Below are 24,126 nucleotides of genomic sequence, written 5' to 3'. Positions count from 1 at the left end.
TATGACTTCAATATAGTCTGAATAATTAGAGTTAATAAAATGTATATCATGTACATTGTTGAGACCCAAGACTACAAAACTAGCTCTTAGCTCTTCTCTGGCAAAGTGTTATCAGTGAACATCCTTTAACTACAAAACCACTGACTTAACAGGCTTGTCACTCCACACTGAATAACAAAACCAGAAGCTAGGCTTGGAATGCAAGTTGTATACAGTACAAGCATGTCAGGACAACTAAAATCACAAACGAAAAGGAATTAAGTTCTATGTCTTCTTCTGATGACATTTATACAATCTCCCGCTTCAAAATCCAAACTAGGTTATACCTTTATTATGATCAACTAAATTATCACCAAGTAGTGAACAAACTTTCAGGTTCTGGAGAACTTTTCTGCAGGATGAATTTTAAGAGGGAAAAGGGGATGGTAGAAATAAAAATGTTGGACATGATGGAAGAGCCCCAGCAGTCTGCAGTTTGTAGGAGGCACAGGAGGGTTCATTCAAAATTGATTGGCCTGGGAGATTTCTGTTTGTGCTGAGGTCCACTGGGATTTAAAAAAACCAAACACACAAAATAGTTATTCCCCATTTTTCTGAAAAATATAACATCTAGCAGTTACCTGGCTCTGTCTTCATCACTAGCAGAACACACACAAGTCCCTTGCAAGGCAGAGAACAGAAGTGAAAAGATATATAATCTTTCTATTGACAAAGCTGAATTTTAAGTTGTTCACATTTTTCCTTAAAACGCAAGTGATCACAATGTCAATACATATGAAATGCAGCGCCAGGGCATATTAAAAGGAACCAGTGTAGTGCATTGGTCAGATGTTAGACTAGGACTGTGGGGATTTGAGTTCATCCTCCAATCTATGAAATTCACTGGCTGACTGACCAGTCACTCAACCCTCAGTTTAACCTACCTCATATGGTTGTTGTGAGGATAAACATGATCATGTACCGTACTCTGGGCTCCTTGGGAAGAAGAATGAGAGGAGAGGAGAGCTGGTCTTGTGATAAAAAGCATGACTTGTCCTCTTAGCTAAGCAGGGTCCATCCTAGCTGCATATGAAAGGGAGACTAGAAGTGTGAGCACTGTAAGACATTCCCCTTAGGGGATGGAGCTGCTCAGGGAAGAGCAGAAGGTTTTGAGTTCCCTCCCTGGCATCTCCAAGATAAGGCTGACAGAGATTCCTGCCTGCAACCTTGGAAAAGCTGCTGCCAGTCTGTAAAGTCAATACTGAGCTAGATAGACCAATGGTCTGACTCAGTATATGGTAGCTTCCTATGTTCCTGTGATATAAATGTAAAAGATTTCAAACAATGCACAAATGTAACACACACTCTTTTGTACCTATCATATCACACAACAGTAAATACAAAATTATCCTTCTGCACTTGTCACTTTATCCCAAGACTCGAACTAAGCAAACTCCATATGGCATCTTTCATAGTTCAATATCTTTGTACTTCTTTAGTGTATGTGTGTATATATACTAGGGGTGTACATGAACTGCGGTCCAATATGAATTCAGAGTGGCGCGGGGTGGGGTGGGGAGGCAACAAGCAGCACCTTTAAAAGTAAAGAGGCACGTCTTTACCAGCGTGACCAAATCTCCCAGCAGCTTCCTGTTGCAGTGGCACTCCTCCCAGCAGCCAACGTAGAGTGGCAGCGCAGTTCTGTCACTCATCTGGCCTCCACACCAAACCGGTTTGCTGGACCACAGACCAGTCCGAATTCCGACTGGACCTTGGACCACAGTTCGTGCATGCACACATAGTTTTAATTGGTTTTTAGTAATTTTACTTGTTGGTGGTTTTAAATTGTCTGACTTAACAGAAAATTAAACTGCTTCATGATGTTTTATCAGGCGGTTTAAAAATAAATAAATCTTCCAGCCACTTAAGACCAGCAACTATTCAAAAGATAATATGCAATATTCAAAAGATAATAGGCAAGGACAGCACACAATAAAGTAAACCTGCAACACTGTCTAGTCAAAACAATCAACCAAGTTTTTTCTGAACAAAAACCACTTCATAACACATCAATAAAAAAGGTACACTTTAAAAAGGCAAAAGAAAAGAGACAAACCACTGCCAAAATTAAACATGGTAAAGAAGAATAGGATTACAAAGCAGATAGGTTAAAAAAAATGCCCATTCTAACCAAATTTAATTGGAAGTAAAATCCAATTTTTTTTCAACCAAGTTTACTTAGAATGGTGACCTACTGCATTCAAGTCAGATTTTTTTCCAAGCAATGCAACTTTTTGCAGATAGTTTTAGTGTGGAATGTATTGATATTTCAGTGTGTAGAATACAGAGTTAAAAACAGGTGGGGGGGAGGAAGAGTAAGACAAAACTGTGATAACATCACTGCGACAAATTTTGGTCTCAGTCTTGCTAGATTATATTTCAAGATTGGTGAAACATACACATTCCAGTTGTCAGTAATGGTAGAGGAAAGTAATGGTGCAACATTCTAGAATATGTAGAAATATGTGAAAATCATACATCCAGTTGTCTCCTACTTCATCTTCCATAGGCACTTTTAGGATCTCTGCATCAGACATTCTGCAAAATTTCATTTTGTCATAAATTTTAGCAGGCCACAAAGACACACAAACACACCCTATGACCTTTTTGATGTCTGAAATTTGGCAGGAAGAGAATTATGGGATGGGCTTAAGAATCTCTCTAAAGAGTAACAAAACTGAAGATGCAACAAAAACTAGATGTTTGATCAGTTTCACTCTAGTTTTATAGAAACTTGCACAAATTCTTATTTGTAAGTACGTATTTATGGGGATGGGAAAAGTGGAGGAGGTACAAAAGCAAGTATCTCAGCGGTGAGCTAATCTTATTTATTAAATATTTATTTATTTATTTATTTATTTGATTGATTGACCACCCTTCCAAAATGGCTCACGGCAGTTTACAGTATGATAAAAACAAGACAATTAAAATCAAACTATTAAAGCACAATAAAAAAGCTAAAAATCCTGGAAATCAGGGCAACAATTTAAAACAGTTTGTCAATCATTTAAAATCCTGGAAGGCCTGGCCAAACAAAAACATAAAACCATTATTAAAACAATTAAAACAGTTTTTAAAACCTGGAAAACCAGGCCAAACCTTTGCGGTTTAAAAACAGTTTGAAAACCCTGGAAGGCCAGGCTAAACAGATAGGTCTTAAAGGCTCTCCTGAAGGCCAATAATGAACTCAGATTGAGGATTTCTGCCGGAAGTGCATTCCACAGCCCAAGCGCAGTTACAGAGAAGGCCCGCCTCTGCGTCAACACCAGACGAACTGGTGGCAACTGGAGACGGACCTCCTCAGATGACTTTAACGTGCGGTGGGGATCATGCAGAAGAAGGCGCTCTCTAAGATAACTCAGACCTAAGCTGTTCACGGCTTTAAAGGTAATAACCAGAACTTTGTATTTTGCCTGGAAACATATCAGCAGCCAGTGTAACTGTTTCAAAACAGGCATAATATTGTCTCTCTGGGTTGCCCCAGAGACCAATCTGGCTGCCGCATTCTGAACTAACTGAATTTTCCGGACTACGTACAAAGGAAGCCCCACGTAGAGTGCATTGCAATAGTCAAGCTGGGAGGTTAGCAGCTGATGCACCACTGTTTTGAGGTCATCCTCTTCAAGGAATGGGCACAGCTGTTGAATCAGCTGAAGCCGATAGAAAGCACTCCTGGACATGGCCTCCACCTGAGATACCAGGGTGAGGCCTGGGTCCAGGAGTACTCCCCAAGCTGCACACCTGCTCCTTCTGAGTGAGTGTAACCCCATCCAGCACAGGAAGATCTAACACACCCCTCAGATTCTGAACCCCCACAATGAGCACCTCTGTCTTGCTTGGATTCAGCTTCAATTTGTTATCGCTCATCCAGCCCATTACTGCCTGTAGGCAGGCATTTAGAGAATGAGTGCCATTTCCTGAAGATGAAAAGGAGAAGCAGATTTGGGTGTCATCAGCATACTGATAACACCCAGCACCAAATCTTCTGAGGACCTCACCAGCAGTTTCATGTAGATATTAAAAAGCATTGGTGACAGAATGGAGCTCTGGGGGACTCCATATAACAGCTCCTGTTTTGAGGAGCAACTATATATCTCCTTATATACCTCCTTTCTTCCAGAAGTTGGAACTCAAGGCAGTGTACAATTTTTAAAAAGTAAAAATTTACACTTTACAATAATACACAACCAAATGCAACAGAAAATATGAACAGCAGAACAAAAGTAGAACCACATATAGTTCAGGTTAAACACACTAGACAGAAAAGTAGAGTCTCGTTTGCAAAAACACACTGAAGTGTGGGCCTGATTAACCGCAATGGCAGGATATTCTGAAGTACTGTATAGGTGCTACTACCAGAAAGTTCAAGTCACAGTTCTATTACTAACTATACTACTATTCCTGTCATAACTCACAAGTTAACTGAGTTAAATGAATTGTTCGTTAATATTGCTAGTAAGCATTAAAGCCTTACTGTGGCTTTATTAACTATACAAAAATAAGAAAAATGAACATAGGAAGTGCAATTAGATGATCCAAGATTTCTAAAACCTGGAACTCTAGTTTTACAGAAAATGTTGACTTTATATTGTATTTAATCCATTCCAAACTGATGCTGTTGTCTTATATCTAAGCAAGTTGTAAACATACAAGGAACCGCTCCTCCACCCCACACTTCACATCTATAGCATTTTTAGAGTGTTCAAAATGTGTTCCATGATCTCAGCAATCCTTACTAAAGTGTGTCATCGAGTTGGTGTCGACTCATGGCGATCACAGAGCTCTGTGGTTTTTCTTTGGTAGAATACAGGAGGGGTTTACCATTGCCATCTCCTGCACAGTATGAGATGATGCCTTTCAGCATCTTTCCATATCGCTGCTACTCAATATAGGTGTTTCCCATAGTGTGTGAAACATACCAGCAGAGATTTGAACCGGCAACCTGATGCTTGCTAGGCTTACTGCAACCCTGTAAAGTAGGTCAGTATTGTTATCCAGCACAGATTATCGGGATGTGGGTAGTCTCTGAAGAAGCTGGCTCTAGAAACATTAAGTGTGAGAGCTGGATGATAGAACAGAAGTTCAAGGGAAAGCTGAATGTCAAGCCAGAGGTCAGAGATGTCCGCAAGTGAGGCAGCAAAAAGATGCTAGGACATTACCTGCAGTATCTTTTCAAAAATGAAGAAAGCCAGAAGGAAGGATGGCAGCTGAAACTCACAGCTTTTCTTTATTTCTACCATAGAAAACCATGGAGCCAATGTGGCAGAGTGAACAGAGTATTTGATTTAGACCAGGGCCATCTGGGTTCAAATTATTTAATCCCATGAAGCTGACTGGGTGTCCTTGGGATTGCTACTGTCTCTCAGCCTGATTAAAGGGTTGTTGTGATGATAAAATGGGAAAGAAAGAGAGATAAAACTATAAAAGAGGGTGGGCAACATCCAGACTAAGTTACTGAGTAAAGCCCACTGAAGTTAAAGAGCTTAAGTTAGTTAAAACTAACTTTTCTCATTAATTTCAATGGTGCATAGTCCTAACTAATTAGTCTGGATGTTGTCCAATGTACTCGTGTGTATTCAGATTCTGAACTTGGAAAATCTTTGGCTTAGGCCAGATAAGGGGCAGGAGGATCCAGTCTAAGTCATGACAAAACTTCATTCTAATGAGACAATTGAGCCATGGCTAACTTATATCCCATAAACTTCAATGGGATTTCATCCAGATCCTGCTCATATTTTTCTTTTCTGAAGATGCTGCAATGCTAAGCCCAATTTACCTGGGAATAAACCCCACAAAATAAAGTGGAATTGACATCCAAACTTGCATAGGATTAGACTGTCAGTAGCAGTCTAATGCAAGATGTGCCACATTGTGTTAAATAGAAATACCAACAATACATAGAATTAAGCATTCATTGCTTCGTAATCAAATAGGGTCAGCCACCCAAAGTTTGCCCATTCCTGTCCAGCACACCAAAGAAACCTTCACCATGAACATCAAAACCTCTCAACTAGATAATTAATAGCAACAATATTGCTCTTATAACCCTTGCTAACCTGGCAAAGAGGCACCTTTTAAAGCGGTGGTTCTCTTCTATTTAGCAGTGGGAGACGTGGCTCTCTGTCATTGTGTTTCTTTTTATACTGTGAGCCCTTTGAGGACAGGGAACCATCATCTTATTGATATTCGTTTTCCGTGTTAGCTTTGAAAAAGTTTTCACTTTAAAGCAGAACAACAATAAAAAGAAATCCACTGCCACACTCCATTTACCTCTTTCTGACCTCATTCTTTTTCTCTAGCAAGCACAGAATGAAGAATGTGGGAGAAGTTAAGAACAAAGCTTTTAGGAGGAAAAGGCTTTTCTCCAGGACGACGACCCTGCCTTTCCCCTTGCCGCCAGCCCCGCAGACAACCCCCCAGTCCCTCCTTCACTGACAGGACTCCCAAGCCCTCACCTGACCTCCCCACTCCGTCCCAGCCCCCGACAAGGGCATTTAGGCGGCGGCGGACCAAGGAAAGAGAGCCCCCTTTCCTCTCTCTCACAGCAGCACCGTCAGGAAACTTCACCTGCAGGGGAAATCCAGCGGCCGTGACCCGGCTCAGCTCCACCAGCCCTCCCAGAATACAAGGAAGGCGGCAGCAAAGACGGAGAGAGGATCCTGAGGGCGGCAGGGAGCGATGGGGTTGGGTGTGTGCGTATGACACTGGGGAGAACAGCTCCCCCGTGCAGGGAAGAATGGACTCCCGGCCCCCCCCCAGAGAGCTCTGACAGGCCGAGAGGAGAAACGAATATAAAGGGAGCCTCCCCCACTTTGGAGCGCCGCCACCCCGGTGGGCTCTTCCTCTCAGCTGCTTAGCACCGCCCCCGCCTGCACCCTGTGGTTGGTCCGGGGGGGGGGAAGGGAGAGGCAGACAGGCCCCGCCACCCCCAGCCCCACCCCGGGCGCCCCTCGCTTTCCCCCTCTTCTTCTCCTTCTCCTTTTCCTCCTCTCTTTCCTCGCTGCACCCCCACCCCCGAAGCGAAGTGTCAGCCTTGAGGGGGCGGGGCCAGCTGCTCACCTGGCAGAAGCGGTAGCAGTAATACTGGCTGCTCAGGGCGGGAGACAGGCCGGCGGGAAGGTACGGCCTCACGATGGCCTCGAGCTCCTCGCCCAGTCTCTCCGACTCCTGGTCGCTCTCGTCTTCCGCCATGCTGCTCCGGCCGCCCTGCGCGTACCGAGCTCCAGCTCCCTCCCCCGCCCCGATCTGCCGGATGATCCGCCTCCCCGGCCCAGCTCTTCAGTTCCGGCACCACTCCCTAAGGCATGTTCTCACTGGCGGGTTCACTCGTCAGTCAACCGCCGGTCCCGCAACCTCTGACCCTCCAGTACCTTCATTTCGGCCCCGCTCCAGTTCCCCGGTTTCAGATTGGACGAGGCGTCTCCGCCTTCGCCGCTGAACTTTCAGTCTCACTTTTTGATTGGTAGAACGCCAAATCGATCAAGACCGCGAAGCCCCCACCTTCGCCTCGGCGATTGGGCCCACATTTCATCCTTCAAAATAAACATTTCCACCTTCTATTTGTGAGTGGGCCGAAACTTCCAGACGACTTCCGCCCCTTCTCCTCAGCGATTGGCGAAAGGCTTTGTCACTCTGCTCCGTGTGAGCCACAGAGAACGGCGCTCGCGCCTTCTCCTTTCTCACCGGCTGTCTTGTTGCTATCAGTGTCTTGATTGGCGGTCGTATTGTTAGAGGGCTAAGTCCCGCCTTTCTTGAAGAGCCGGATCGGGGGAAACAAGCCCGCCCGCACGCCCGCCCGTCTAGTCTGCCTGTCTGGCAGGCGGCTCCGCCGAGTCTGCTCCGCGCTGTCCTGAGGCTGGAGGGTGAGCGCGGAGCAGAGCGAAGCACGGTCCTGTTGTGGGGGCAGAGGCAGAGCACTGTAAGGATGGGGCTGGCGTGGGGCGAGATTTCCTCAGAAGCAGTTCCTTTGGGTGGAGGAGGGGGGAGGAAAAGAAAAGGCTTCGACTGTATGGAAAGAGGCAGGCGGGAGGGGGGCTAAACGAAGGGCAAATGGCGGGGTGGGAGGAGACCCACAGACATTCTGATGGTGGGGAAGCAGCGCCTGGGCCACTGGGTGGGCAGGTAGGATTAAAGGAGGGTCCTCCATACGAGGGGAGGGGGAGGAGGTGGGGGTGGGCACGCACACTGAAACTGGAAGTATTAATCATGGAAGTAAAATCATGCTGTGATGATAAAGAGACTTGTTTCGCAGTCAAAGGAATATAAATCTCTACTGGTCTATCCCGAAATTGGGGGGACGGGGTGAAGAGGCAGGTTGGCACTGTGTTAGCATTTGCCTACCGAAATCCATCCGAACGAAAAGATTTTCCTGAAATGTTGTAGATATGCAAGAACTTGGTGTTTGATAGAACTGTGAGCATGTTCAGATGAGGTGCTAACTCACTACTATTGTGTATTGATTGACAGCTTGTGATCCTGTGTGTGCCCTTACCTGGGAGTAATCTCCATTGAATAAAGTGGAGCTTAATTCTAAATCAACATTCTTCTTAGAATTGCAGTGTACTTTACAATTGCAATCCAGTGTGCAGTTAGCTGAAAGTAAACCCTGTAGAAGTCAATGGGTCTTGCTTCCAAATATACATGGGTAGGATTGTACTGTAATATCCCATCCTTCATTCCAGGGCTCAGGGAACCTTTACCTTGCAGCATCCCTGTGAATAATTTAGCGCAAGGGTACATTTGATTCACTATATTGATGCCTCACATAACATTGTTATATGGAAATCTTTAGTACTACTATGATCAAAAGCTTTCTTCACAGTACTTAAGTGCATCATCTGAACTAGATTGAACATTTTTATTTTCTAATGTTTCTAGTTCTCATAACTGGAGAAAAATAGGGAAATGCATGGTAAGTAAAGCTGCTTCCCTCTCTCATCCTTTCATAGCTTAGGCCACTGAAAGCAAAGCTGGTGGTATTGGGGGAGGGTGGGAATGCTGACTTTATAAAGAGCCTAATTATTTTTCAGGTAAACACCCCCAATGCATCTTTCTGTCACAGTGTATATTCGGACACTGGATTGCATTGTGGAAATCGTGGTTCCAGCCTCTGGGGGAAAACAGAGATCCAAGGCATGGATTTTCATTAATTTTACAGGCAGCCTTCTACAGGCAGATTCTACTATTTATCATGGCTCATATTTGTGCATATCGGCATTGCCATTTAAAAGAAGAAGAAAATAATCCATGATTTAAAAATAACATATCTCAGTCATGACTGACAGGCAGACCTATCCCAATCTGTCATCCAGCCTCAACTGACATCCTGTACACAGACTGCACCAAGTCACAGAAATCATACATCTAGTAGCCCTATGATGATGGGAAAATGTAAACCTGAGGCATATATTGTGATTTTCTTTTTAAAGAAACAGCCACAAAATTATCTCATGTCATTACATTCCATGTCTGTGCTGACAGACTGCAATATAAAAACATGCAGATCCGGAATGCTGTGGCATCCCAAGGCATCAGTCATCATGGGTCCACACAATTCTTATAGGCAGACAGCACAAATCCATCATGGAGTCACAGCTCAGTTTGTGTACCATTTAAAAACAGGTTTTGGTGTATCACACCAGATTTCTAGTGCCACACTTAGAGTGGAATCAGGGCTAGTTCCACTCAAAGCTCAGACCTGGCTGCATAAAATTACTTATGGGCTTAAACTATTACTGAGCTGGCCTCCTCTATCTTAATAGATAACTTCCCTTCTGGCTACAGGAAAGTGGTGGAGGAGAAACTCCAGTGTTATGGGTTTGTTCCTCCAGAACTGATACAACTAGGCTTTTTGAAGGTCAGAGAATTTATCACGTAGCAAATTTGGCATGTAGCCCTTCAAGATGATAGATTTGGACCTCACATTGTAGGGTGACTGGTAATCATAGGAAAACCTTTGTCCAGGCAAAATACCACTCCCAAAATACTTGAGAGCTTTTACTCTTGCCCATTTTAACGCATTGCAACTGGCTGTTTTGGAGGGGAGATATGCATATACTCTCTATCCTCAGTGTTTGCACCCCTGTCATTCAGGCATGATTGAAATGATGGAGCACTTGTTGCTCTACTCTTTGTTTTATAAGGACATTCATTCCCTTCCATTACTCCAATTTGATAGATTTCCCAGATAGGACAGATGATTTTTATACATCCCTTCTCCTTACTGCCTCCAATGCTGAAATTACCATCAAAGATGCAAAATTCTGCACTGTGGCATATATTATTCGGAAACCGTTGGTTAAGCCTTCTGTTTAAGTGTATATATAAGGTATATTACCTCATAATGGATCAGCGGGGGAAATGACAAGCAAGCCAGAGGTTGCCAGTTCAAATCCCCGCTGGTATGTTTCCCAGACTATGGGAAACACCTATATCAGGCAGCAGCAATATAGGAAGATGCTGAAAGGCATCATCTCATAGTGCATGGGAGAAGGCAATGGTAAACTCCTCCTGTATTCTACCAAAGACAACCACAGGGCTCTGTGGTCACCAGGAGTCGACACCGACTCGGCACACTTGCCTATAAGGTATGTTGGGGTGATTGATATTGGTCTTGTTACTGGTATTATATTTGTATTTTTCTTTTGTTGACTGGTCTTGTACCATAACAATAAAGATTGGTTAAAAAACAAAACAAAACTTGGGCCCATCTTCATGGTGGTTCAAAAACCTCAATCCAAGGCACAAAATATATGGAATAATAATATAGAGGTGAGCTTTAGACTTCCATGCGGAGTGTTGTGCTCTTGCTGTGGAGTAGCTGCAGTCCACTGTCATCCTGCCAGGAATGTACTGTGACAGGGCTTCAGGTCAGAACATATGATTTTTCAGGAGGTTATGAAGAGCTTCTCCACCTGTAGTTACAGCTTAAGTCAGGAAAGGTATGCCTCAGATACAGTAGATACGATCAGTGTTCCCTCTAACGGATTCCCAGATGTTGTTGACTACAACTCCCACAATCCCCAAGCAAAGGTTATTACAGCTGGGGATGCTGGGAGTTGTAGTCAACAACATCTGGAAATCCCTGTTAGAGGGAGCACTGGATACGATATTCCATGAGTTAGGTTTCAGATCCCAGAGCAGGTCTTGAACTAACAGTAATGACAAGATTACTGCCTTTCATCTGATGCCTTTTCTCTTATTTCATTTCCTGCCTCCCCCCGCCCACCCCCATTCACCATTTTCACTTCCCATGCCATCCACCTATGTGTGTCTGGATTATTACTCCAGAAATGTGAGTTATATATACAAAATCACATACTCCAGATGAATTAATTTGAAGAAGCTTCCCAGTCTGGGAAACATTAAGATTCCCACTTCACTCCATGTTGAAAGAGGTGACGCATGGTCACTATGACTGAGAATGAAAGCAAGGCTTAAGTGCATTGATGGGAAGTTAATTGGTGCCAAGTGATCTTGAGTAGCCACACTTAGGGTTCACACTTGCATTTGGTAGGCGAGTGAGAGCTGGAGAGAGCATGTATGCAGTGGGCCTGATGTTGCCTCTGACTCTTAGCACATTGCCCCTACTCTGTGTCAATGTCTTTTAGGCAACTTAATTGTGCATGCATAGTCTGTTTCAGAAGGAAATTGCCTGCCTGGTGTGATGTAGACTCTGCTTCTTTTTATAGATTAACAGCAAAGGCACTTGTGTTCTTGTGATGGAGGAGAAGATACCCCACCGCCCACTTCCTCTTCCTTCTGCTGATGATCTTACATATGAAGCAAGCATTCTACACTGATGCTGCATCAGGTAGACATACAGTTTTTCCAGAGGGGTTAGGATGACCCAGCCAATAGATGTAGAGCACCTGCTTCATATGTGAGATCATCTGCTTGGTAGGGCACAACACTGATAATATGCAAACTGGGGCAGTAGGCTGGTAGACTGGGTGCACTCCTGATTTTGGCTTATGAGCAACAAGGGAGTGCCTAATAACTTGGGATTTGCTGGAAAATCCATGAGGTTATTGTGTGTGTGTGTTTGTAAAACTGGTGATAAACAGGCTGAACTCTCTTTCTGTTCTGGTTTGCATGATGGGGAGGGGAGTTATGGTTAGGAAGGAATTAAATATATTTGGAATTATCTTCATTGTTCAATAACTTGAGTCCAGTAGTGAGAAGATAACTTTCAGGTAGATATTCTAGAGTTGTTACGTTGCGATTCACACAAGGTGGGTCATACACAAGAAGGAAGGAGTCCAAGATTATCTGTCTACTGCAGTAACAATGGAATGATGAGTCAGAGGCAGAGCTATTAAAATGTTTTAAAAGTGAGGAGGAGGAGTTAAGTTCAAAAATGTTAGAAGCTTGGGGGAAAGTTTTTTTTTGGGGGGGAGGACGTGCTTGAAGTACCTGTTGTACCTATTTTTGTTTTGGCTTCTTTATATAGAAATGAAGCTTTCCAGATCTGTGAAGCTGAGATATGAAAACTTCTCCTCTTTTGCACTTTCATCAGTAGCTGTAAAAAATGCCTTTAACATGATTAAAGTAGATCATCTATAAGTGTTGGAAAACCTTTTAACAAGTGATTTGTCATTGCAAAGTATCCTGCATGGATAGGGCTCTCATATAACCTTTATTTTCTCACTATGAATGGAGGTAATGCTGTTGACAGAGCAGAGGTTCAACAAGCACTCAGCTTTTACTTCTATATTTGATTATTATTGCCATAGCAATTAGGGATGTGCAAAATGATTTGGGTACAAATCAATTTGTACCCAAATCTAGCTAATTCGGGTGATTTGGAGACATAATAAATCACCCCTGTGGTCCATTGGCTAGATTCGGGTGCAAATTGAATTGTGCTGGATTCCATTCAAATCGATGTGAGACTTGGATCCCTCCTATTAATTCCCCCAGATCCCCAGCTTTCATTAAAAAAGAAAAGAAAAGCTAAGCTCTAGCCCTTGTAGAAGTGGAGTTATGGAGCAAAATGTGTGGTCACTATTTTTCAAGTGTTTGGATTCTTTGGTGTATAGTAACTTTTCCTCAATGAATCCCTATGAGGATTCATTACACACCTTCATTTCTTCTATTCATGTTGACTGTCTTTTTGACAGTGCCAAGTGTCAACTGCCATGTGCCAACTATACCCCACTCCCACCTGCAAGGCAGTGGGGTACTACTCAGTTATTCTAGGATTTTTTTTCAAGTGTTTAGGCTCTTTGGTGTTTAATAACCTTTCCTCATAATAAATCCCTATGAGGATTCATTACACACCAAAGAGTCTAAACACCTCAAAAATTCCTAAAATAAAAACTGAATACCCAGTGGCTTGTGGGCTGGGGGGTAGTTGGAACATGGGATGCCACTATTCCCCACCCCCACCTGCAAAGCAGTGGGATCAAAATGAACAGAAGAAATGTAGGTGTGTAATGAAGACAACAAAGAATCTAAACACTTCAAAACTACCTAAAAATAAACTGAGTACCCCAGTGTGTGTGTGTGTGTGTGTGTGTGTGTGTGTGTGTGGAGGGGAGATGTAGTTGACACATGGCAGTTGACAGTTGGCACTGTCCAATGATAGTCAAAATGAACGGAAGAAACTAAGTTGTATAATGAATCCTCATAGGGATTCATTATGAGGAAAAGCTATACACCAAAGAATCCAAACACCTGAAAAATAATGTCTGCACATTTTGCTCCATAACTCCACTTCTACAAGGGCTAGAGCTTAGCTTTAAAAAAAAAGAAAGCTGAGGATCCGTGTTAGGGTTAGGATATGGCTGCTTCGAATCCTCATTGTTCCCTATGGCAGAAAAGTTCAAAATTGGTTTTTTAAAAAAATCATTAAAAATCAACCAAGTATTTGCTGTCTTGAAATTTGGGTGGTAGGTGGCACCCATGGGAACCTACCCACCACCCAAATTTGGTGCCCCAGGACCTTTTTAAGTGGTCTGAATCAGTCTGAATCCGAATCAAAGCAAAGCAAATATAAATAGAATCTGGGGTGATTTGGAGGGGGTAGATTTGGATACAAAACAAATCAAGGGTGATTTGTTTGAGGCACAAATTGAATTTAGAAAACTGATTTGTGCACATCCCTAATAGCAATCTCATTTGCTGTTCACAAGTAGGATATGGGCAGCTGCTAAAGCCGAGTCTAGCAACTGCTTTCCTTTTGTGTTAGGCAACTCAACAGGCCACTAGAGGTCACCTTTACCATTCAGAAAGGCATATGGTTCTTTTCCCTCACAAGTATGCTCTTGATTCTTTATTTGTCATTCCACGTGGAAAGTACCCTTATGAAATTGCCTTCCTGTCTACCTTGCTTCAGAGTAACGCTCTGTGTTGCAGAGTAAGGAATACTGTGCATACCACCCAAAGTTTTCTTAAAATTGATACCGACTGTGATAGGTACATAAATCCAGAATTTTAGTTGTAATTTATCATTCTTTGTATTTTGCAGAAGTCTTTCAGTAAGTATTTTATTATTATGGGAAAGTGTGTTTCTACTTAGCAGAAGGTACTGGTTTTCCAAATTGAATAGAAAGCAAGTTGGTCTCTAAAGCAGTGTGAAGCTCTTCTAAATACTGAATCTGTCTGCCTAATATGTGTTGCTGTTCTGAATGTGTTCCAGCTGAAATGAAGACCTCACTTTTTAAAAAATACAGGGCTGCACAATTTTAGCCCTGCAGCTGTTGTTGTCCCAACAATAGCTGGAGGACCGAAGTTGTGCAGCCCTGGTTTCATGTGTTGCATAGCAGTCTTCTCAATGTGAGATTTATTTCGGTTTACTTTTCTTAATGGTCAAATGGTCTTAATGGTTATCTGGTGGGCCAGCATCCTGTGTGAAACAGAATGCTGGACTAGATGGGCCTTGGGCCTGATCCAGCAGGGCTGTTCTTATCTTCTAAACTGTTGATATGGTAAGTTATGTGTCTAAATCTAACCTAGCCGTTCATTTCAGAATTGGGCTGAGGATGGTCTGCTTTAAACAGCTAAAGAGGTGCACAAGTGGGGATGGCTGAATCCTCCCCTTCCCCCAGCTTGCATTTCCACACTCTGTTTCCTATATTCTTCTTTCGCCTAGGCAGTCTTGATACTGGAAAAAAGGGGAGAAAAGTTATGAAGATAGGCCTCAGTGATGCAAAAAGCTTAAGAACATAAGAACAGCCCTGCTGGATCAGGCCCAAAGCCCATCTAGTCCAGCATCCTGTTTCACACAGTGGCCCATCAGATGCCGCTGGTAGCCTACAGGCAGGAGTTGAGGGCATGCCCTCTCTCCTGCTGGTAATCCCCTACAACTGGTACTCAGAGGCATCCTGCCTGTGAGGCTGGAGATGGCCTATAGCCCTCCGACTAGTAGCCGTTGATAGATCTCTCCTCTATGAAGTTATCCAAACCCCTCTTAAAGCCATCCAGGTTGTTGGCCGTCACCACATCTTGTGGCAGAGAATTCCACAACTTGATTATGTGTTGTGTGAAAAAGTACTTCCGTTTGTTGGTCCTAAATTTCCTGGCAATCAGTTTCATGGGATGACCCCTGGTTCTAGTGTTATGGGTGAGGGAGAAGAAGTTCTCTCTATCCACTTTCTCCACATCATGCATGATTTTATAGACCTATATCATGTCTTCCCGCAGTTGTCTTTTTTTCTAAACTAAAAAGCCCCAGGTGTTGTAGCCTTGCCTCATAAGCAAGGTACACAAGGCCCCTGATCATCTTGGTTGCTCTCTTCTGCACCTTTTCCAGTTCTACAATGTCCTTTTTTAGATGTGGTGACCAGAATTGTATTCAGTACTCCAGGTGTGGCCGCACCATAGTTTTGTATAAGGGCATTATAATATTAGCAGTTTTATTTCCAATCCCCTTCCTAATAATCCCTAGCATGGAATTGGCCTTTTTCACAGCTGCCACACACTGAGTTGACACTTTCAATGAGCTTTCCACCATGACCCCAAGATGCCTATCCTGGTCAGTCACCGACAGCTCAGATCCCATCAACGTATACTTGAAGTTGGGGGTTTTCGTCCCAATGTGCATCACTTTACATTTCCCAACATTGAACTGCATTGCCATTTTGTTGCCCACTCCCCCAGTTTAGAGAGATCCTTTTGGAGCTCCTCACAATCTGTTTTGGATTTCACTAACCAAAAGAGTTTTGTATCATCTGCAAATTTGGACACCTCACTGCTTACCCCTACTTCTAGATCATTTGTGAATAAATTTAAAAGCACCAGTCCCAGTACAGATTCCCTGGGAGACTCCACTTCTTACTTCCCTTCATTGTGAAAACTCTCCATTTATCCATACCCTCTGTTTCCTGTCCTTCGGCCAGTTAGCAATCCACACATCTACTTGTCCCCTTATCCCATGACTGATAAGTTTTCTCAGGGGTCTTTGATGAGGAACTTTGTTGAAAGCTTTTTGGAAGTCCTGTATTATATGTCAACTGGATCACCTTTATCCACACACTTGTTGAGCCTCTCAAAGAACTCCAAAAGGTTTGTGAGGCAAAATTTACCTTTGCAGAAGCCATGCTTGTTCTTCTATGTGCTTTACAATTTTATCCTTGAGGATGCTTTACATCAATTTGCCTGGAATGGATGTTAAACTAACCAGCCTGTAATTTCCCAGAACACCCCTGGATCCCTTTTTGAAAAACGATGTTACATTTGCTACTTCCCAGTCCTCCGGTACAGAGCCTGATTGCAGGGATAAGTTATATATCTTAGCAAGGAGGTTGGCAATTTCACATTTGAGTTCTTTGAAGACTCTGGGATGGATGCCATCTAGCCCTGGCGATTTGCTACTTTTCAGTTTTTCCAGACAGTTTAGAACATCAACTCTCATCACTTTTATTTGACTCAGTTCTTTAGCCTCCATCCCCAAAAAGCCTGGTTCAAGAAAAGGTATATGCTCATTATCCTCTGCTGTGAAGATGGACGCAAAGAACTCATTGAACTCTGCAACCTCCATATCCTCCTTAATAATCCCTTTCACTCCCTCATTGTCTAATGGTTCAACAGCCTCCCTGGCAGGTTTTCTACATCTGATGTATTTAAAGAAGTTTTTGCTATTCCCCTTGGGCTTAATGTTCCTCAAACTCTCTTTTCGCCTCCCTTATTGTCACTTTGCATTTCTTTTGCCAGAGTTTGTGTTCCTTTCTGTTCTCTTCATTTGGACAGGCCTTCCAATTTCGGAAGGAAGTCTTCCCTTTTATGGCTTCCTTGACATTACTTTTTAGCCATGCTGGCAACCTCCTGGACTTAGTGGTACCTTTCTTCCTTTTGGGTATACAATCTAACTGGGCTTCTAGTATTGTGGTTTTGAGTCAACTCCATGCATTCTGGAGCAAAGCGACTCTCCTGATTTTCCCTTTCAGCTTTCTTTTCACCATACTCCTCATTTTAGAGAAGTTTCCTCTTCTGAAATTCAAAGTGTCTGCGTTAGACTTCCTTGGTGATTCTCTCCCCGCTTGTATGCTGAATTTGATCACACTATGGTCACTTTTCCCTAAAGGGTCACCGACACTGACATCACGCATCAGGTCCTGGATGCCACTCAGGATTAAGTCCAAAGTCACCTTCTCTCTGGTCGTTTCCAAGACCTACTGTTCTAGTGCAGTCTTTCAGTGTATCTAGAAATTTGACCTCTTTGTCATTATCTGACTGTGAATTTACCCAGTCTATGTGTGGGTAATTGAAATCACCCATTATTATAGCCCTGCCTCTCCTTGACGCCTCCACTGTCAGCGTTTTGATCCGGAGGGCAATAGCACGTCCCCAGTAGCACATATCCTTTCAGGCCTTGTATTGTCACCCACAGGGTTTCTGTGGAGGACTCTGGTCCTCTTAGGTTTTCTAGCTTGTTAGATTCTATCCCTTCCTTAACATACAGTACTTTTCCACCTTCAAGGCACTGCTCCCTGTCTTTTCGATAGAGTTTATATCCAGGGATAACAGTGCCCCACTGATTCTCACTATTCTACCATGTTTCTGTTATGCCCACTATATCTATTTCTGTGTTAGTAACCAAGGACTCCAGCTCACCCATCTTGGTTGGGAGGCTTCTGGCATTGGCATATAAGCACCGATACACTGAATCTCTCACTTGGTATATGCTATCTTTCTTTTGACTCTTTGACTAGCTAGCACAGGCTCCTGTCTGCCCTTTATGCGGTTCTGCTCTGCCCCCTTATCTGAATCCTTTGCACCCTTGCACCTTAAGGGATGGCATTTGCCGAATTGGATACTGCCCAGCTCCTGTCGGCTATTCCCCAGGTGTCATTCTAAAAGCTGCTCTGCAACCTTTTAATTTTAAACGCTGGCAATCTGGCTCCATCTTGGTTCAAGTGAGCCTATCCCTTTTGTACAGGCCTTGTTTGCCCCAAAATGTATCCCATTGCCTAACAAATCTAAACCCCTCCTCCCGGCACCAACGTCTCATCCACACATTGAAACCCCTCAGCTCTGCCTGTCTCGCTAAGCGTCCTACGTTCCATAGTGCTTATCACACCAGGGTGTGTGTTTTTGATTTCTCCTTCACACAGAAGTGCCCGGTACCACTCAAAATGCAGCTCTCTCTAGGACATATTTTTGGATGGCACAAGGCACTTGGGGAGAAGGAGAGATTGGCAAAAATCACACATACATCTTTCTTGTGCAATAAACACTGTACATCTGAGGAAGCTCACTACAGCAGGGATACTTCTTCCTGGTGCGCAGGCACATGCCTAGTCAGGGTGCCAGTTAGTCGAGATGTACCATGAAAATGACCAACGCTATTTTAATAGTGTTATTTACGGATGTCATAGTATTTCACAGTCATCTTGTATTTTTGCCTATGGCGTTATTAACATTGTAGTGCTGTAAGGTATGGAAATGGCTAACTTTTGTTACTGCTTAGCATATCTTGCTAGATGGATTTCGCTCAGGAATTTGAGTATTCTTGTATTCAGTTATACTAGTAGTCTTATAGCTATACTAGTAGTAGTATTTGAGGCATATACATTGCAAAGTACAGTCTGTTGCACATATTCTTCTTTCTCCTAGGCAGTCTTGATCCTGGAAAAAGTGGGAGAAAAATAGCTATGGTGATAGGCCTCAGTGATGCAAAAAGCTTCCTGAGTTCCATAGTGCTTATCACACCAGGGTGTGCATTTGATTTCTCCTTCATACAGAAGTGCCCTGTGCCACTCAAAATGCAGCACTGAAGCCTAAATAAATGAGACTGCACAGAGTAAACATATATTCTAATACACCTCTTTGACATATTTATTTTGTTTTTAAACCAGTTTACTGAAGACCGTGATGGAGCGATTTGATGTGAAGCCACCTCCCTCCCGGAGCCGTTCTAAGACTGCTTTGTATGTGACTCCTCAGGATCGTGTAACTGAGTTTGGCAGTGAACTGTACGAAGATGGGGGGAAACTATATTGCACTTTCTGCAATGTGGTCCTGAATCATGTTCGCAAGTCTGCAATCAATGACCATCTCAAATCCAAAACTCATACTAAGCGCAAGGGGGAGTTTGAAGAGCAAAGTGTCCGGAAGAAGCCGCGAACTCTGACTGCCTCTTTGCAGTGCAACAGTGCAGCCCAAACAGAGAAGCCCAACGTCATCCAGGACTTCGTAAAAATGTTTCTGGAAGCAAGCATTCCTCTTGAGAAGGCTGACCATCCAGCTGTGCGGGCTTTCCTTTCTCGCCACGTGAAGAATGGGAATTCCATACCCAAGTCGGACCAGCTAAGAAAAACCTATTTGCCAGATGGGTACTCAAATCAGCTTCTCAAGTCTGAAGACCATTGAGGGGGAGGTTGCTTGGTTGTGGAGTATTAAAGTTGCATAGCAGTGATGTGGTTTATTTTTATATCCATGCACATGCAATGTTATGTAATGGTTTTTGTATTGTAGAAATGACAATCTATTGAAGAATGTGATGACGTACAAGAAACAGTGACTCTAGTATTATATGAGTTTGGATCTAAAATGATGTTGAATTCCTTGGGGGGGGAATGGAAGGAAGGTGGCATATTGTGGAGTTTGTACAGCCTTATGCTAAATGAATAGTGTCAAAAACAAAACAGTAATGAGGCTGACTTCCATTTATTTTTTCTATTTCTCTTCTCTCACATTACAAGATAATTCCTAATGAACAAATAGGCATGGGTCAAATATAACAGTCTTATGTTTTTGGCTTTAATCCTACATATGTGCAAGTATAGGTCTTATTTATTAGGCCAGTATCCTCAATATAAACTTATATTTAGTGGAACTAGGGATGTTGTGGTGATCCTCCAAATTGGATTCCCAATGCAGATATTGTAGTTCTGCTAGTGCAGACCATTATCCCAACCCACTTTCTGTCTCATACTCTTTCTGTCTGATTTACTTTTTGTTGGGAGTGGAATTTTATCAGCGGCTGGGTCCACAAACTCCTGTATAGGCTTTTTAGCTGGGAATTGCATTAATGCAGTTACACACTGGATATTCATTTCATAGAAAGCAAAGAGCAGGACCTGCATTTGGATGCATATCCAAATGTGCACACCTTTGAAAGCAGTGACTAACATCCACACATACTGAAAGCAAGGCTGTCTAGGGCCATGGAGTGGAAAACTGGGAAACTCCAAGGAAAGAGAGGGACAAGTTTCCTCTCATCCCACATCAGAAGAAAGTTCTAGGACAGTGAGAGCAGAGCTATGCAGATAGCTGCCTGAAGATGGCACTGTTTGCAATGAATTCTAGCAAGATCGCAAAGCTGTCTTAACAGCGAATGGTTTGGGGGTTTTTTTAATCCACCAAATACCAACTTTTTTTTGAGGTTCACTCAGCTTAGACTTATGGAATGCGATTCCCTAGAGTGAAAGAAGTACTAATATTTTTTACTTCAAGTTGTATTCCCTTTACCCTGTATTAAATTATTTACCGTATAAGGAGCACTTTTGCTGCTGATTTTGGGAACCTCTGACTCATTAAAATATTGTTCATGCATTAAGTAAACATTAATCCAGCAAAATTAAGCACTTTGAGGTTCCATTCATTTGAATGAGGGAGTTGCATGATGACAAAAGTCTCCTACTGAAATGAAATCTAAAGACTTCATTTTATCTAGATCATGACTCTAATATTTCACTCTCTCAGTGGAACTGCAAAGAAAGCAGAGTTGTTAACTAGTTTTGACATACTTTTAATAAAATCTACAGCCCAGTCAGATGGAGGGAGAAATAATGGCAAACTGCACAGCAAAGGTCTGTTCTGAACAAGACCAGTTTCATTCCTTTCCCCATGCCTTTCCTTCTTAGGGACTAAAACTGATCATATAGCATAAGAAGCAGTTTGGGGGGGAAAGCAACTACATTGCAAGACTTTTCTTTAGGATTCCACATTCAAAGGTTCTGTAGCATTTAGCAGAGCTTGGCATTGGTGAATTGCAACCCAGAACTTGGGAGTTTTCCTAAAAGTGGTTGCTTTCTTTTTATAATACATTTTAGGTCTAATATTTTGTGAACTATTTATGAAAACGTGGTCAGCATCTATTCCAGTTTTCCAGTGATTGGAAGAACTTCTTTTGTTTTCCTCATTCCTGGAACTTGCCTTTCTGCTTTCATTTTAATGTGTGCCACTGCAGTAGTTGCCAAACTAATCTAGATTTTGCAGAAGTTCAAATGTATGTTCATCTATAGCTTGGAGCAAATTATGGGATTGTTTCTATATCTTTGACTGAGTATTTATCAGTTTTACTTCTGGACTTTACTACTTGTCACTGGGTACAGGATTACAGCCTTTGTAGTCACTTCTGGAACAAAATGCAACTGACACATAACATGTATAGTCTTTGATAGGATAAACTAAAGCTTTGTTGCACATTGATTAAGCTTTGCTCTACACTGAGAATGAAATATTTCAACTGTCACAATATTAAAAGGGGCATATATTGGTATTGTAGCAATGACACAGCTGCAGATGGGAATGTGAAGTTTCATGATTAGACAAGTGCTTCTTACTTATGAAGAAAGTGTATGATCATAAATTAGTATTGGAAGTGCCCTGCTTTTTTTCACAATGGGTAATCCATCCCATTACTTGGTTTTATTGCAGACACCTCATCTTATTTAAAAATGGAAAATGCCCAGCCATTTTGTCATATGCCTTGGTAGAAAGTTAGCAATAGGTAGACCAAGTGCATTCCTGATGACTTCATAGGCATGTTCTGTACAATATCTATTATCGGGGAGTAGGAGCAACTTTCTGTGTGTTAAACAATGGGGAAAGCATGCACTATCATTTATGGTGTTATTCTTTTGTTTGGCTTGGCTACTTTCATTCTTAGGGCAGCCCTGCACACTACAAGAAAATACCATTTTCTTTTTATGCTTACAGTTAATGTGCAGTTGATGACTTCATCGCTCGGGTGAAACAGATGAACTCCACATGCTTCTGGAAGTTGCACATTTCACTGCAGAGGAGATTTAATAAATTGCCACTTGGCATGTTACACCAAAAGTGTGAAGAGGGGTATATGTAAATCTGCTAGAAAGGAAATTGTCACTTAGTATTTGACAATTCCACATCATGTGTGAGAAAAGTGTACATGCAAGCCTACAGAAAGGAAGCTGCAAAGTGATACACTTGATCTTGGTGGTTAGTATAAATTATGAAAGTAAAGCTAACAAAGCATAACTGATAAAAGTGAATTGCCATGTTAACTGTACAAAATTGAATAGTTCTTGACAGCCAGACACAAAGTATACAACAAATAGATTAACAATTTTTTTAAAAAAAATTCATGTCATGCATGCATGTGAAGTTAGCAATGAAATGAGTAAGTAGTAGCTACCTAACCCAAGTTGTATAATTTAAGGGTTTGTAGAATGGTCTGAGCAATTGTCAAAAGGTTATTTGACTTTTGAATAGACTAAGGCTACAATCCTATTCATGCATACTTGGAAGTGAGTTGTGCTGAATTTTCTAGGAGTCGTTTCCAAGTTAACATATATAGGATCTGGCAGCATAGATGCAGGTTAATAGGCAATCCTGATTATTATTGTTTTTCTTTTGATCACAGTGAGCAGAAGATTTCTCTTTATGAGACAGCAATCTTTCCAAGCTCTCTTAAAGCTAAAACTTGTGAGTGAGATAAAAACAGCATGTTAGGAAATTAGAACATGTGTTTTGCAGCATTATTCATAATCGACGCTGGATCTCACATGTCATTTGTACCATCCTGATTACTGAGGATCAGGTTGGGGAGAAGCTGCTGATAATGACTGACAAACAGTGCAACACTCCACATGTGTTCACCATAATGCAGGCACTGTTGCATCTTCCTAATGCTAGTTGCAAGCGTGCATACTTGTGGAAATGTCAAAATTGTGCAAGGGATTTGTGCAGTTGCACAGTCATGATTTCCAATGGCAGTGCAATCGTGCAAGTCTGCACAATTGCAGTGTTTGTGCAAGTTGCACTTTTACATTAGGAAGATGTAGCAGTGCTCGCATTGCGCTGAACGCGCATGAAGCATTGTGCAGTATTTTTCACTCTATTATTATTGTTCATATAAAATAAGGAGGTAAGATGTGCGTACCTAATTATTCATAAAAATAGGCTCCCACAGAGTTTCAAAATGAGTTTTATGAACTGCTTAAGTTCAGATTTTTGCCTTAATTGATTGAAACTACTTTTGACCCAACCAAGTGACTAATCCAGTCTACAATAGTAGGAGAAATTGGTTTGTTCCAGCTAGAGAATATTCTTATGCTACTCAAAAATTCCTAACCCCCAAAGGATTTTTTAAAAGTTTATTCTGTTGCGACCATGCAAAAATGTATAGCGATGTACTTATTGATTTTTTCCCCCCATGATAACTTTTAAAATAAAATAAGGAACATAATTTTAATGTGCTAATGAATACAATTTATTTATAGATAGACATTGTATGGATAACCTTGCTATCCCTTTTTACTCTTCTATTTTTGAATTTGCTGCTAGGATATTTTCTGTTGCTTATGCATGTTGAGTATTCACTGTCTTTGTTTTTAAAGTTCTGTGTTAACTTTACAAAATAAAAAAGTTTTAAAACAA

The 24,126-nt window shown here is 42.2% G+C and overlaps 2 protein-coding genes across 7 annotated transcripts in view; one reads left to right on the top strand and one right to left on the bottom strand.

The window, feature by feature from the left end:
* The window catches only part of ZNF654 (zinc finger protein 654), a 34,286-nt gene extending 26,730 nt beyond the window's left edge, over positions 1–7,556 (bottom strand). Inside the window, exon 1 of one of the 3 annotated variants that reach the window (XM_053310895.1) lies at positions 7,410–7,556. In XM_053310895.1, coding sequence (XP_053166870.1) covers positions 7,410–7,415 — 6 coding nt within the window. In that variant the 5' untranslated portion in view covers positions 7,416–7,556. The other 2 variants (XM_053310894.1, XM_053310897.1) reach the window with 2 other exon arrangements.
* A 198-nt stretch (positions 7,557–7,754) lies between these two features.
* CGGBP1 (CGG triplet repeat binding protein 1) lies at positions 7,755–24,126 on the top strand. Of its 4 annotated transcripts, none has more exons than XM_053311347.1 (3): positions 7,759–7,957; positions 11,730–11,851; positions 19,338–24,126. In XM_053311347.1, the coding sequence occupies exon 3, from the start codon at positions 19,354–19,356 to the stop codon at positions 19,849–19,851; it is 498 nt and encodes a 165-aa protein (XP_053167322.1). In that variant the 5' UTR covers positions 7,759–7,957; positions 11,730–11,851; positions 19,338–19,353; the 3' UTR covers positions 19,852–24,126. The 4 variants fall into 4 exon arrangements, with proteins under 4 accessions (XP_053167323.1, XP_053167322.1, XP_053167321.1 ...); XM_053311349.1 differs by having other exon boundaries at positions 7,780–7,901; XM_053311348.1 differs by lacking the exon at positions 11,730–11,851 and having other exon boundaries at positions 7,755–7,901.

This window comes from Hemicordylus capensis, chromosome 3, assembly GCF_027244095.1.
Source record: "Hemicordylus capensis ecotype Gifberg chromosome 3, rHemCap1.1.pri, whole genome shotgun sequence".
Lineage (NCBI taxonomy): Eukaryota > Metazoa > Chordata > Lepidosauria > Squamata > Cordylidae > Hemicordylus > Hemicordylus capensis.
This window is presented reverse-complemented; position numbering and strand designations above follow the sequence as displayed.